At 46.0% G+C, this 14991-nt stretch overlaps 1 protein-coding gene across 1 annotated transcript in view; it reads left to right on the forward strand.

Moving 5' to 3' along the window:
* The window catches only part of CREBBP (CREB binding lysine acetyltransferase), a 160734-nt gene that overhangs the window by 107815 nt on the left and 37928 nt on the right, over positions 1-14991 (forward strand). The window contains exons 6-7 of the mRNA XM_077762759.1: positions 12082-12322; positions 13605-13718. Coding sequence (XP_077618885.1) covers positions 12082-12322; positions 13605-13718 — 355 coding nt within the window. The remainder of the gene's footprint in view (positions 1-12081; positions 12323-13604; positions 13719-14991) is intronic.

A 14991-nucleotide genomic window follows, 5' to 3' on the forward strand; every position in this document is an offset into this window, starting at 1 on the left:
CGGAAGCAAAACGTGACTGGTGGACGCCTGTGGCCGCAGGGGAGGGCCATAGACGGTCTTCTGTGTCCCGCCAGAATGACAGAGCTGGAACGGTGCCATTAGCTGTGTGCGGGTGGCTAGCAGCTGGCCACACCCCTTGTGGGCTGTCTGCGCGCCTCGGTGCTGTGTCTCTGCTTCAAGGTGTCTGTGGACCAACTGTATGAGGGCGACAGGCTCCTGGGCCCCGTCCAGGCTTCCTGGTCAGAATCTTTCAGCGAAAGGATGGGAAATCCCTCCTTTTGTGGTTGCTCTTCAGTTTCTCCTTTCTCCGTTTCCCAGTTCCTTCTATCAGGAGCATAACCACAGAGGGGAGTTTATCATTTTTTCTCTTACACTGGAATCTGCGGTTTTAAACAAGCTTCTCTGGCGGCTCGGACGTAGAGTAACATTTTCAAGAGCCTCTGTCCATTGCAGTATGGGCCACCGATGTCCAGCTGTCCTGCCGCCACGCGGCCTTACTTTGTCAGTCTCTGCGTCCCCATTAGTGCCTCACAAAGCTCCCCCACCCTGCCCTTGTCTTCTCATAATTTTCTGTCTCCGGTGTCCAGTTTCTGATCACTGAGGGGTCAAGACTTGAAATGACTGAGCAGGGTCGTCACGAAGCCTCGTGAGCCCAGGGGTTTCCTACGAAGGTGCTTCTCTGCCCATGACACCGCACACGGGCTCCTCGTACTTCCGAGCGGAAAGGTGTCTTCGCTGGCCGGTTGCTAGGTCCCTCCACCCAGGACTGAGGGGAGCACCCCTGTCCTTCGGGGGAAGCAAATGAACAGCTCACATCACTCCACGGTCACAGTCTGCACCTCAGGCCGCCAACAGGGGAGCCTGGCACAGGCTACGGAGTGTGTGTCCACTGCTACTCACAACCCCAGGGCTTGTGTGTTTTTAAGAGTTTACATCTGCTTCTCTCCTCATTCCTTCACCTGTATCTTGAAGATCCTTGAGAAAATGTGGACGCAGGGCTTTTGAAGAATAACTTTAGAAGTCTAGAACTCTTAACAGTAGCTCTATAAGTCCTTCCTACTATTTAAACTTTTGTTTTGGCAGTAAATATCAGCTGGGAAACATAGCCTCGGCACAAAATAGGACACGTGGCAAATATCAGGATATTATAAATTGAGAAAAATTTTCCCCTTGATATCAGGCACAGGCATAGGGATTGCAAGTACTCAGGGTCGTTTGACTTTCCAGAGTATGATCAGAGCGGCCCTTTCTGCAGTCACACCTTCTAGGTAGCAGGCTCCCCGGTCTCCAGAGGCCCTCCACCACCCACGTGTCCTCACGTGACAAGGTGGGGGGCCAGCGGGAAGGCCCCATGTGCCTGAGGCTGGGCCACATCCCCGCTGACCGCTGGTGTCAGGACTGCCGCCCGCTGTCAGCAGCCGGCATGGCAGATGTTTATGACTGGGTTTACCAGGCGTTTCTGCAGGTGGGGTGACCCTCTGAAGAACTCAGCACAGAGCAGGCTCCACCTGGATGGGGACAGTCATAGCCCACACAGGCGCATCCGCGACTGCCCCTTCCGTTTCCACGGCCACCAAAATGGCCACGAGGCTCGGGTCACCAGACACCAATATGTCACATGAAGAATTTGCTAAATTATCTAAAACTTAACTGTAATAAGTATTCCTAAAGAATGTGTTCATATGTATTGATGATATTCAAGAAGAATATTTCTGGGGCGCCTGGGTGGCCCAGTCGGTTAAGCGTCCGACTTCGGCTCAGGTCATGATCCTGCGGCTCGTGGGTTCAAGTCCTCATCAGGCTGTGTGCTGACAGCTCGGAGCCTGGAGCCTGCTTCAGATTCTCTCTTCGGAGTCTCCCCCCCACTCCCTNAAACATTTGAAAAGAAGAATATTTCTTAAAGTTTCTGGTAAATTGGTAATTCTTGTGAACTGGTCATTCGGTGAATGGCCTGATGCTGTTGAGACCCTTGATGTGGTCGTCCTGTCAATGTGGCCATCAGAATAGATCCAGGACTTTCTTCCTTGGAGAACTTCTTTGTGCGGTAGAGGGCAAACCCTCGTCCCTCCTCAGCAGATGGACTCCAGTTCCCAAGGAGTGACCTAGAGGCTGGGGGAGGGTTCGTGGGGATGGCCAGTGGTCAGTCTTCGCCTTTGTCCTCCCCTGCCCCCAGCTCATCCATCATGCTTTCTTTCTTGATGTCACCATTTGTTTTCCGTTCTAAAATCACAAGATTTTTTATTTGGAAGATTACTTAAAGATTATTCTTGTCCAACTTGCTCATGTTAAGTTACTGTCCTGTGGAATTTAAATCTTAAATTGAAGGGGCACCTGGCTGGCTTAGTCGGTAGAGCATGTGTGACTCTTGGTCTTGGGGTTGTAAGTTCAAGCCCCACCTTGGATGAAGATTGCTTAGTAATAAAATCTTTAAAAAAATAAAAATCTTAAATTGTAAGGTAATCTTAATTTTTTTTAATCAGTAAGCACTAAGCAAAAGAAGAGAACAAGAAACATTATTCAGTCTATCTGAACAGCTGTGTTCTTTTTCTTGCCAGTTGATCTTTATCATCTCAGAGGTGATTATCACCTCTCCCCAGGTTGATAGCTGTGTGCATTTAATGAGCATTTTCTTTATTTTATGGCTCCAAAGCTTGGCACACCCAGCTGTTCTAGGGTCCTTCTGGGGGAATCAGAACAAGCAAGTCTTGCAGAGCAATTGTGTGTCCCACCTGGTGTTTGCTTTGGTGTCATTTTCTGACTTACAGTGGAGGTTGGGGAGAAGTAAAGTTTCCACATGGGCCAAAGGAAGGATGTCAGGGGAGCATGGGTCTGCGACCCCACTGGAGATGTGGAAGGTTTGGGCCAGGCTGACCTGAAGGGCCATCTCGGGCAATCCCAGCCTGACGTGGACATGGGCGCAGTAGTTGTGCAGAGAGACGACGCCCTTTCACCCCATCCTGTGTTGGTCAGTTACCGCTGTGTGCTGTTTGCGTTAGTCTTTCCAGACGTTACAGCCTATTCGCGGACACTTAATGTAAAATAACTTTTTTCTAGAAGAACGCCAGGATAAATTTTATTGTACGTATTCCTTATACACATCTGTGGTTGTATCCTTAGGATAGGACTCAGAGTGTATAGGAAAATGGGTTTGGTGCTGCTTACTCAAACTATGTAACAGTAACAATCCTAATAAAGGTGCATGTTAGATTCCTTTAAATATTAAGGAATACCAAGATATAAAAGGTTGGCTTTTCGAGGTTGTTTGATGGGCAGGGGTGCGAACGGTGACTGAGTTATGGTGACAGGTGATAACATGCACAGGGCATGTGGCCAGATCTAGCAAAACCTGGAGTGGGGCGAGCAGGCTGTACCCCTGTAGCTGCTGGGCCCACGTGCTTTGTGTTCACCTGCGGAGACTCCTGGCTCACGGTGTTCACCTGCAGGGTAGAACTGTGGTTGAACCATTGTGACTCCTCCAGCGCGCTAACCTGCTCCCTCCATGATGCGGAATCGCATGTGAGCTCGTTCAAGTTCCAGAAATGCATTTGCCTGTGCTTTAAGGCTTTTGATGGATGCTGTTGTATTGCCTTTCAGCAAAAGCCACGTGCCCCATCTCTAGTATTAAACAATTCTCTTGAGGCTGAGGGTTATCACCTTGTCCTTTGATAGGAGAAAATGGTGTTTCATTATTTTTATTTGCATTTCTTTGATTACTGGTGAGAATTAAAATACTTAGGTTTAGAGACTTGCACTTTTTTTTTTTANGGATCTAATGTATATTTATTTTTGAGACAGAGAGAAACAGACCTTGAGTGGGGGAGGGGCAGAGAGAGAGAGGGAGACACAGAATCTGAAGCAGGCTCCAGGCTCTGAGCTGTCAGCACAGAGCCTGACATGGGGCTTGAACCCAACGAACTGTGAGATCATGACCTGAGCCGAAGTCGGATGCCCAACCGAGCCACCCAGGTGCCCCGACTTGCACTTCTTTCTTGAGTGGCTTAGCTCCTGTCTTTCTCCAGTTTTTCTGCTAGATTCTCTTAGAACACTTGACAGAAAAGCAAGGTGGCTAGCCCTCTGTCAAGGTGAGCTGCAGAGAGGTTAGGGGGTAGGGGGGACTCATCTACTCCATCACCCACTGTGCCACCACCGCCAGCCATGCCGTCTGGGTATGGGGCGCCCTCTGGCCCCCAGTTCCTTCTCCTGTCACTTGGAGTTGGCCCGAGTTCGTTTCTCCCTTGATGAATTGAGGATTAAATGAGCTGCTGCTTGTCGGGCCCTGAACGAAGAGCCTGGCACAGAGAACTTCAGAAATAAAGACCGGCCAAGGGGAAGACAAAGCATAAGACTTGCATGGTTATTTGCTTTGTCTTGTGTGTTTCAAATATTTTTTCCTAGTTTGTTGATTGCCTTTGCATTTGTTCCTAGCGGTTTTGGTCATGGAGAAATTGTAAATTCTTCTGTAGTCTGCCTCTGGCACTGTCCCTTTATGGACTGGTCCACCACTGCATCAGACTCACTGTGCGGTTTTTGTCTTTTAAATGTTTTGTTTTCTTCTCCGTGTAAAAGTACATGCACGTTCATTTTGGAAAATCTGGAAAAAGTATAAAGCCTAAAACGATGAAGCACCCCCTGTGGGATTTTAACAAATAGAGAAGCTTCTGACTCCACATCAGCTTTGTGAATCATAGTCTTTGGGAGGGAGGAATGGGGATTTGTGTTTGAAGAGGTTTTGCTGGGGATTAGTTAGGAAGCAGTACTTTATATTTTCTTTTGACAAAGGCCTTTACCACCTTTGCATTACAAAATATCTTAATCGTCTTCTGGGACCTTTACAGTTTTAATTATCATATTAATTCTTCAGTGTTTTCTACTGATCCTTTGATTTCTTTTTTCTCCAATGTAGAATGTTTCCTGGTTATTAAAATGGTAGACGCAGGGCACATAAGTGACTCTGTCGGTTGAGCATCCAACTCTTGATTTCAGCCCAGGACATGATCTCACAGTTCATGAGTTTGAACCCTGCAGCAAGCTCTGTGTGACGTCTCGGAGCCTGCATGGAATTCTCTCTCTCCCTCTCTCTTTGCTCTGTGTGCATGTATGCGCTCTCCCTCTCCCCGACCCCTCTCTCAAAATAAATAAATAAACTTAAAAGCCAGAAAACCAATTGGAGATTGTCTTTAAAAAAAAAAAAAAAAGACACTTGTAAAACATTCAGACAGTACATAATTACAAAATGATCCCACCGCTGTGCATGGATAACCCCCACGTAATAATCGTAACAAGGTTTTTAAGTTGAGTGGCAGAGAGAGAGAGGGAGAGAATCCCAAGCAGGCTCTGCACAGGTACTGTAGATGGTGGGACTCAAATTCAAACCATGAGATCATGGCCTGAGCCCAAATCAAGAGTTGAATGCTTAACCAACTGAGCCATCCAGGTGCCCCTGTAACAAGGTTTTTTAAAGAACAAGTACAAACAAAAAGTAAATAAGAAAAAACAATGATTTTATGTCTTTATTTTAGAACTTCCTTTTTTAGTTTAATATGTTATATAGACAGCTTTTTGTAAAAGCATAAAGGCCTACATTTTTATTGTCCTTATATAACAGTCATTTCATTATATCTCACAATCTTTGGTGGGGGGGCGTCAAGGATTTGGGCTGGGTTTGGCTGGGGTCACTTAAGGTCTGCCTTACTTTTCATGGCTGCATATTATTTCAGTAGGTCTACAGCCATAATGTAACTAGTCTACCTCCAGGACTTAGAAGTGTCGACTCTCAGTGATTTAATCAAGGTGTGAGCCTTGTCTTTGTGCAGACATGTGAGCGCACTAGCCCAGTTTCGTACCTCCCTGATAGTAAGTTACTAGAAGGGCAACTACTGGATCAAAATAGTGCAACTTTTCTTTTGGACACAGGTCGCTTTCCAGAGTTAGCACTCAATTGCATTATCTCCAAAGTACGTGAGAATTGCTTTTTCTGTATACCTTAATCAATACCAGTTATATTTTTATTTTGGTCAGATTGGTAGGTAAAAAATACCTTTTTATCTTTTTTTTGATGGTGAGAGAGAGCTTTTCTAAAAACCATTTTAATGAGATACTCACACCATACAGTTCCTGCCTTGACAGTGTGTAGTTCGGTGGTGTTCAGTGCATTGTGTAACCATCACCACAATTAATTTTGAAACAGTTCTATCACTCTGAAAAGAGACTCTGTACCATTTGCACTTACTCCTCATTTTCTGTGAACTTCCAGCCGGAAGCAACCTGTAATGTATTTCCTGCCCCTGTAGAGTTACCTGTTCTGGACATTTCAAAGAAATGGAATTATACAGTGTGTGCTCTTTTGTGACTGGCTGTTTCACAGAGCATCATGTTTTCAGAGTTCATATTGTAGCACATGTTAGTACTTCCTTTTGACGGTTGAATAATACTCCATTTTGGATATGTCACGTTTTGTTTTTCCATTCATCAGTTAATGGGCATTTGAGTTGTTTCTGTTTTTTGGCTACTAGGAATAAAGCTGCTACACACATTTGTGTGCACATTTTTGTGTGATTGTAGTTCTCGGTTCTCTTGGGTAGATACTTACGGGGGAGGGGGGGCGGGAATTGCTGGGTCTCGCTGTGACCCTAGGGTAACCTTCCGAGGAGTTGCCAGACTCTCGTCCTCGGTGACTCACTCGATGTTCCCACCTGTGGTGCAGTTTTCCACAGGCTCCCCAACGCGTGTGCTGTCTGTCTGCGTAGTCATTGGTTGTAGCCAGCCTGCTTGGGGTGTGAAGTGGTGTTTCGTTGTGGGTCTGATTTCTGTTTCCCTGGTGGCTAAGGGTGCTGATGACTGATGGTGTTGAGCATATTTTTGTGTGTTTATTGATCATTTGTGTATCTTCTTTAGAGAAATATTCAGGTCCTTTGCCCATTTTTAAATTAGGTTGGCTTTTTATCATGGAGTTGGGAGAGTTCTTGGCGTGTTTTAGATACAAGTCCCCATCACGTTTATGAGTTGCATATATTTTCTCCCATTCTTTAGGCTGTCCTTAGACTTTCTCAGTGGTGGTCTCTGAAGCAGAACCATTTTTAACTTTAATGACATTCAGTGTATTTTTTTTTTTTAATGTTTTATTTATTTCTAGGAGAGAGATAGAGACAGCATGAGCAGGGGAGGGTCAGAGAGAGAGGGAGTCACAGACTGAAACAGGCTCCAGGCTCTGAGCTGGCAGTCAGCACAGAGCCCGACGCGGGGCTCGAACCCACGAACCGCGAGATCATGACCCAAGCGAAAGTCGGACGCTTAACCGACTAAGCCACCCAGGCGCCCCTACATTCAGTGTATTTTTGTTGTTGGCTGTTGTTCATGCTTTTGGTGACATATCTAAGAACTCACTGCCTAATCCAAGGTCATGAAGATTTACTCCTACCACTTCTCCAAGAGTTCTGTGGTTTTAGTGCTCACTGTTAGGTCTTGGGTTCAAGTTTTTTCCTCTTAAGAGCTCTTTCTAGGATAATAAATGCCACAACCTTTCCAGAAAACAGTTTGACAACATGTCATGAGTTTTGGGAATGGTCCTTTTTTTTAAATACATTTTAAAAAATTGTGTAATGTGTTTTTTAAATGTTTTTAATGTTTTTATTTTATTTTTGAGAGAGAGAGAGCATGAGCAGGGAGCATGAGAGGAAGACCCAGAATCCAAAGCAGCTCCAGGCTCTGAGCTGTCAGCACAGAGCCCAAAACAGGGCTTAAAACCATGAACTGTGAGATCTTGACCTGAGCTGAAGTCAGATGCCAAACCAACTGAGCCAGCCCAGCGCCCCTAATGTTTATTATTTTTTGAGAGAGAGAGAGAACAAGCAGGGGAAGGGCAGAGAGAGAGGGAGATACAGAATGGGAAGCAGGCTGCAGGCTCTGAGCTGTCAGGTCATAGCCCAATGCGGGGCTCGAACCCACAGACCCACGAGATCATGACCTGAGCTGAAGTTGGCCGCTTAACCCACTGAAGCCACCCAGGAGCCCTGGAAATGGTCCTGTCTTTTGACTCTATTTCTACTTCTCAAAAACAACCATTTTTTCCCTCAGTTTTTTCACTTCTTAAACTGTACTCTTTGTGTTCAGTTTTTCTTACCATTCTTTATTTTTTCTAGTACTTTAATTACCTTTAATCTGTGTTCTCTTTAATCCACCCTTTATATTTAGGGTGACGCAGGGATCATAGGTTGCTGCCATCACTGTCCAGTTTGAGACAACACCTGATGATCATGTGTACATGTATGTGTCTTTTGTAGCTTTGAGATCTGGCAAAATAAGCCCCCCCCCCCTTTATTTTTACTGCTTTTTACAATTTTCTTGGCTGTTGCAGACACAGAAGTACATAAAATGTATACGTTTCTTTTGGGCACATTTACAACACAGCATGGTTTTTGTTTAAAGGGACGTTCTCGGTCTGAGTGCTTTTCCGTCATTTCCGACCTTGCAGAGAAGTCGGTAGCCCCTGGGGGGGTTTCCGACAGATTTCAGGAGGCTTGCTGCTTGTGTAGCTCCTTGGTCATCTCAGGCAGCGGTCTGTGAATGGGGGCGCTGAAATGTGCCCCGTGTTTGTGTGCACCCTGGTAACTGGCCTAGCCCTGCACAGGTATACAAGGTCATCGGGAGGGCCAACACAGGCACCTGAGACAGGTCTTCTGTTTTGTCTGGGACACATGTCTATAATGTGTAGGCTCATTAAGCGTCTGCTGACACATGTGTACCTTATACTGTCCATCCATGCTCTTTTAACATGTTGAGCTTTCAAAACATGGTCAGTGTAGTACAAAAGATGATTAAGAACATCGCAAATGAGGCACAGTGTGTTAATTTTTAGTAACCTTGAAAGCAGGATATTTGTTAATTTTTAATGTTTATCTGTTTTTGAGAGAGACAGAGAGCGGAGTGGGGGAGGGGCAGAGAGAGAGGGAGACAATATGAAACAGGCTCCAGGCTCCGAGCTGTCAGCACAGAGCCCCACGTGAGGATTGACCCCACAAACTAAGATCATGACCTGAGCCCAGGTCAGATGCTTAACTGACTGAGCCACCCAGGCACCCCAAAAGCAGTCTGTTTATAATTTAACTATAAGGTTAGGAGTTTCACCTGACTTTTACATGATTTGTATTTTTGAACATAGCATTTCTGTATTTTTTATTTTTTTCCTAAAGCTGTTGAACATCACATGTCAGTATATCGTGGTTTGTTTTTGTTTTTGTTTTTGTTTTAAGTTTATTTATTATTTTGAGAGGGGGGATTTCCAAGCAGGCTCCACACCATCAGTGTGAAGTTCACTGTAGGGTTCATTCTCACAAACTGTGAGATCATGACCCGAGCTGAAACCAAGAGTCAGATGCTTCACTGACTGAGCCATGCAGGAGCCCCCGCATTTTAAGAAGTAGCAGGATAACTGGCGTGGTCTCTTCAAGAAGTCAGCATCATGAAAAAATGAAGGAGGCAGTAGACGAACAACCTTAAAAACAAGCACCAAATGTGGGGCCTGGGCCTTATTTGGGTCCTGATTTGTGCAGACCAACTCTAAAAGATGTTTTTTGGACAACTGGGGAAATTTGCAGATGGACTCAGTATTAGCGGTTATTAAAGCATTGTTCCTTTCGTTAGGTGTATAATGGTATCCTTTCCTCTCTCCTTCTCTGTATATTTGAAATTTTTGTAATAAATGCATAAGAGCAAGACCTAAACAAGGATCCTTTTGCATTTCTTCATCCCTGTTGATTTCTGGTTGGGCTTATCTATCTGTGGGAATAAGCTGATCAAGGAGGAGAGTTTTAACATCGATACTGACAGTTGCTGGGGGCATAGTCAGAGGCTGCTTATTAAAGCTGTGTTTAAGTTGCAAGAAAAGGGGGTGGGGGTGTGGATTAGGTTGAGCAGTGGAAGAATGGATAAATGACTGTATAGCCATATGCGCATTACAAATCATGCCGTCGTATTGTATGAAACAACTTAACAATATGGGGCAGAGCCTGGAGTAAGCACCTGTGTGTGTGTGTGTGTGTGTGTGTGTGTGTGAGAGAGAGAGAGAGAGAGAGAGAGAGAGAGAGTGAGAGAGAGAGAGAGAGAGAGAGGGAATGAGATACAAGAATATTGATTATGGTTCATACATATGCATGTACATAGACGAAAAGACTGGAAGAAGAAAAACCTATCAACACTTAAGTAGTAGGCTCCTGGATATTGGGATTTCAAGTGTTAATTATTTCCTTCATAGCTCTGTTGCTTTTCAGATTTTCTGCAGCAGGCATATAATACTAATACTTTTATAACCAGGAAAAAATAAACATAAGGAAGAGAAGTTCTTTTCTCTTACGAGTTAAATGCTTCTCCAGTCAGGATGCTCTGCCTCTCAACTAGGACTTTACTTTTCCTTTAGATCATAGTTAGGCTTCCAGGAGTTGTGCTTCTGAGGAAGTCTTACAGCTTTTCTGTGTACTTATTTTCTGAGTTCTCATGAAAATAAAACCAAAACAGAAAGCCCTAGAAGTTTTTTAAAATGAGCTTTGATTCATTAAAAAAAATATTTGTATAGTGTTTTCTCTTAATTGCAAGTAGCTTTTTTTTTAAATGTTTATGTGCTTATTTTGAGAGAGAGAGCACACGCGCAAGTGGGCGAGAGACAGAGAGAAAGGGAGAGGATCCCAAGCGGACTCTGTGCTGTCTTTGCAGACAGAGCCCTACGTGGAACTGATCCCATAAACTGTGAGATCCCGACCTGAGCTGAAATCAAGAGTCACACACAACTCAGCCACCCAGTTGCCCCAACAAATAGATAGTTTTGACTCTTAATTTGAAAAGTCTGATAGGTGGTGTAGTTTGGGGGAGGCAAGGGGTGTTGGGAGATGGAGCTGGGAGTGCTTTGGGGTCCGAGCACCAGAGAAGATGAGTGGCCCCTGTACTGTAGACTCTGTTTTGCATATTAGACGTCTCCTGTTCCTCTTGCTTCATGAGTGTCATGGGGAGTTTGTCTGAAGGGTGCCAGCCGCCAGCTGTCTGCAAAGAGTAAAAAGGTTTCATGGGCCACCTTTTCCATTTGCTTTGCAGTCAAGAGGCTTGGTTGGCCTGGCTTGTTATTTTGAAAGGATGAAAGCAATTAAACTCTGTTTCTGTACCTTAGATCATCAAACACTTTTTGAAACAATTGTCAGGAAGATTGTCAGTTGAAATTTTAATAGAAGGCAAAGCATTTCTTGAGCATTAACACTCAGGGGAGTATAGAGGGGAAGGGAGGGGAGGGTAGAGTCCCAAGTTAAGTGTCCTATTGTTCTTTGAAGAGAGGTAATGAGGGAGAGCACCCACGATACTTCTGGTCACAAGATAATGAAATCCACACTGTCACCCTGGGCTTTTGGTGCATTGGATATTTGCATTGGGTTGTGACTGGTCAGGCCTTGACAGTCTCTTTAATTAGGTTGAACCATGTGAAATTGCCAGCATTGGGCCACTTGGACCTATGAAAACCGCAGTTTCCCGTGGTTCGAGCTAAGATAGTCCACAGTTTGCCCCGCACTTGTGCATGTCGTAGAATAAGGTGGGCTTTGGTTACTACAGTTAAAGAATAGGTGTCGTTTTCTTGCTCTGAGATGCTCACACATGAGTGAACCTTATTTTTATTTTTATGTCTTCATTTGTTATTTACATATTTTAAGAGAGAAAGAGAACACACACATGCAAGCAGGGGAGGAGCAGAGAAAAATGGGGAGAACGAATCCCAAGCAGGCTCCGTGTTGTCAGCAGAGCCAGATAAGGGATTCACTTTCCCAGATTGTGAGATCATGACCAGAGCTGAAATCAAGAGTCAGCCGCTTAACCGAATGAACCCCCTCCAGGTGCCCCACGAGTGAACTTTAATCAGCCTTCTTAGTTGGTTTATTTCTGTGCTCCTGGACTTCGCTTAAAATTCATGTTGAATTAAAGAGAACCACGCCAGCTGCCTTCTCTCTGTGACCAATATTGTCCATCAGCTTCAACATGAGCTTGAAAAACAGTGAACGTGAGTTAGGCCTCTGAAAGCTTATTAAAATATACTGATTTGTTTTATTTTAGTCTCAGATGCAAACTTCAGTGGGAATTGTCCCCACACAAGCGATCACAGCAGGCCCAACCGCAGACCCTGAAAAACGCAAACTGATACAGCAGCAGCTGGTCCTACTGCTTCATGCTCACAAGTGTCAGAGACGCGAACAAGCGAACGGAGAAGTTCGGGCCTGCTCTCTCCCGCATTGCCGAACCATGAAGAATGTTTTGAATCACATGACACATTGTCAGGCTGGGAAGGCCTGTCAAGGTAAGTGCCATTTTCTGAAATCCGAGTGGCATGGCTTAGGATGATTTGTCTGTGGTACCCTTCAGTAGCTCTCGTGAAGAAGGTTTCTGCGACCTAGTGTCCACACAGCAGCCAGTCACATGCTGCCGGGACGCTTACCTGCTCAGGAACATGGCGGTCTGGTTCCGTGATATTCTGTGCGCTTTTACTGGGCCAGGCTGCGCCCTGCCTGTGTTCTCTTTCTCATTCCTCTATCACGGAAGACATTTGTCACTTCTTGATCACTGTCTTCATCCTAAGTGTCTAGCTCACGGTTTTCTTGGGGCATGTGCACACACACCCTTCCCTGCACCTTGGGCATCGGTCTTGCAGCTCTTTCACGTGCTCCGACTGCGGGGCCCCCTGCCTCGCTCCTCCGCCCTTTCTTCTTGAGGCTGATCAGGATACCAGCGAAGTTGTCCTGGGTGACAATCCGGGACATGGGAAACCGTGTGCATCGTATCATCCCTGCCACCTCCTCCCTTCTCCTGGAGAAGGGGGTGATTCAGGCACATCCTGTGCTCCCTTCCCCCTCTTCTATGGCAGACGCCTCGAGTCTGCAGAGGAAAGTGCTCCTTACTAACAACTGTACTTTCTTTAGTCTTTATCCTCCTCCTTTCTCTTCTTACTTGTGCTCTTAAACCTTAAGGAGAATCTCTCCCTGAACTCCCTCTCATCTCTCCCTTTGTGACATTTGTGAGTCCCCAGAGTAACCCTGATCCTGATGGAGAGGCAGGGGCGGGTCAGTACAGAGGGAAAATCAGGACTGAGAGTAGCCACCAGGTTCCGTCACCCTCTCAAGTATTAGAAAAGTGCCCAGCGTCCCCTTTAGAATCTCCACAGACTCCTCATGTGCTTCTCTTTTTGTATTTCTTGAACTACAGTATTTAGATGGTGTCATCCTTCAACACAATGTAGAAATTTTATTTTCAATAGTGACACGACGCAATTTTTATTTGTCCTACCTTTCATTCCAATTGTTCAGTATTTCAAGTCGGATAGTTTTTGTTTTGTTTTGTGGGCTGAATCTTAATCACCATCATTCATGGCATTGCTTCAGTGGGAAATTTTTGTTTAGAATTCTCAACAGTCAACTTACAAACTTTTGGAAAACATCCTGTTTGTAAGTTGAGGACTGCCTGTACTGTGGTATGGTTACACGTGTCACCATTTTCTTATGGAATCTGGCATTATAATTTAGCTGTAATTGAAAGTGTGACGATCTGGATAGAAAAATAACATCTCGTTGTTTTTCTGGTCATAGTTGCCCATTGTGCATCTTCACGACAAATCATCTCTCATTGGAAGAACTGCACACGACATGACTGTCCTGTTTGCCTCCCTTTGAAAAATGCCAGTGACAAGCGAAACCAACAAAGTAAGTGAGCATTGGGGGTAGAGAAGCTCGGAGGTGAGAACAGCGCTTTCTAAAGAGAGTGCGGGAGAGGAGGTAGGAAGCAGGGCAGAAATCACTAGCGCCAAGTATAGCAGCGAGCAGAGACCCGGAGCTGGAGGGGCACAGTGACGCCAGCGGGAAGCTGAGCTTAGCGAGAGACGGACTTGAGGTGTGCACAGTGCACACGCACGCCGCATGGGAATCTCGTCCCCACCCCCTACACGCACGCACTGGCATCGCACTAGAAGGGGCAGCGCAGAGCAGTACAAAGAGGAGGGTCGCTGTGATCACAGAGCAGGTGTGACCAGTCTTCCCTTGTCTTGACAGACACTCAGTTTCTGAGGGTTTGAAGGTCATGTCACTATAATTAAGGGCAGTGACTTCCAGGGGGTGGGGAAATAGGGGGCATGCTTACTTTGGAATTGGAAGCACCTTGTCCTAAAGTGAGTGTTGAGAGGGTTGTGTTCTAGAAGAGTCAGGTAGGCAGGGTCAGTATTAAAATGCCACAGGGAGGCACTTGGGAGGTTTTCCCTCCTCTGCGCAGAGGCAATTCCCAGACCTGTTTGTGTAATAGTTTATTCAGCACAGATTGAGTCTCTGCCCCAGGACTGGCCGCGTCGTGACCATTCCCATCGTTTTGTCGTCTCTTGAGCCTTCTGTGTAGACCTTAGCTGGTCAGCACAGCTGTGGTCCCCGCTGAGGAGGCCTGAGTGTGGCCCCCGAGGGCGCCAGGGCTCTGAAACGATGAGCATCTCTTCCCGATTTTAAGTCCTTCCCCTGTCATTTCAGAGGTAACACTGTGGTCTTTGGGTGTGTCCCTCAGTTTGGACAGCTAGGACATGCCCTCCAGTGTCATGTTGCCCCTTTGGTGGGAGCTGCTCCCTGGACCTCCGGCACCACACAGTCTTGCCCATCTTCCTCCATCTCTTCCGTGCCATCTTGTTTGTGGTTGCATGTCCGTCGCTCTCATTCTTCTTGATCATCTTCCTCGAGGCCCTGCTGCTGCCTGTGCAGCCTGTGCTGCTGTCTCTCTGGTCATTCCTTGGGGCACAGGGTTGCTGGAAAGCACTTCGTTCCTAAGGGAGCTGTGGGTGCCGCATGGGGAGGCCCGCGCCCTCCACCCCCAAGAGGGCATTCCTGGAGCGGGACGGGCTTCACTTGTGGCCTGTCGTCTTCCCTCCCTGAAGAAGGACTCGTGCTTAGCTTCCTTTAAAAGGCACTTTCCTAAAACAGTTAAATTTGTCTTTGATCACAG

The sequence above is a fragment of the Crocuta crocuta genome, unplaced genomic scaffold (genome assembly GCF_008692635.1).
Source record: "Crocuta crocuta isolate KB4526 unplaced genomic scaffold, BGI_CrCroc_1.0 scaffold234, whole genome shotgun sequence".
Lineage (NCBI taxonomy): Eukaryota > Metazoa > Chordata > Mammalia > Carnivora > Hyaenidae > Crocuta > Crocuta crocuta.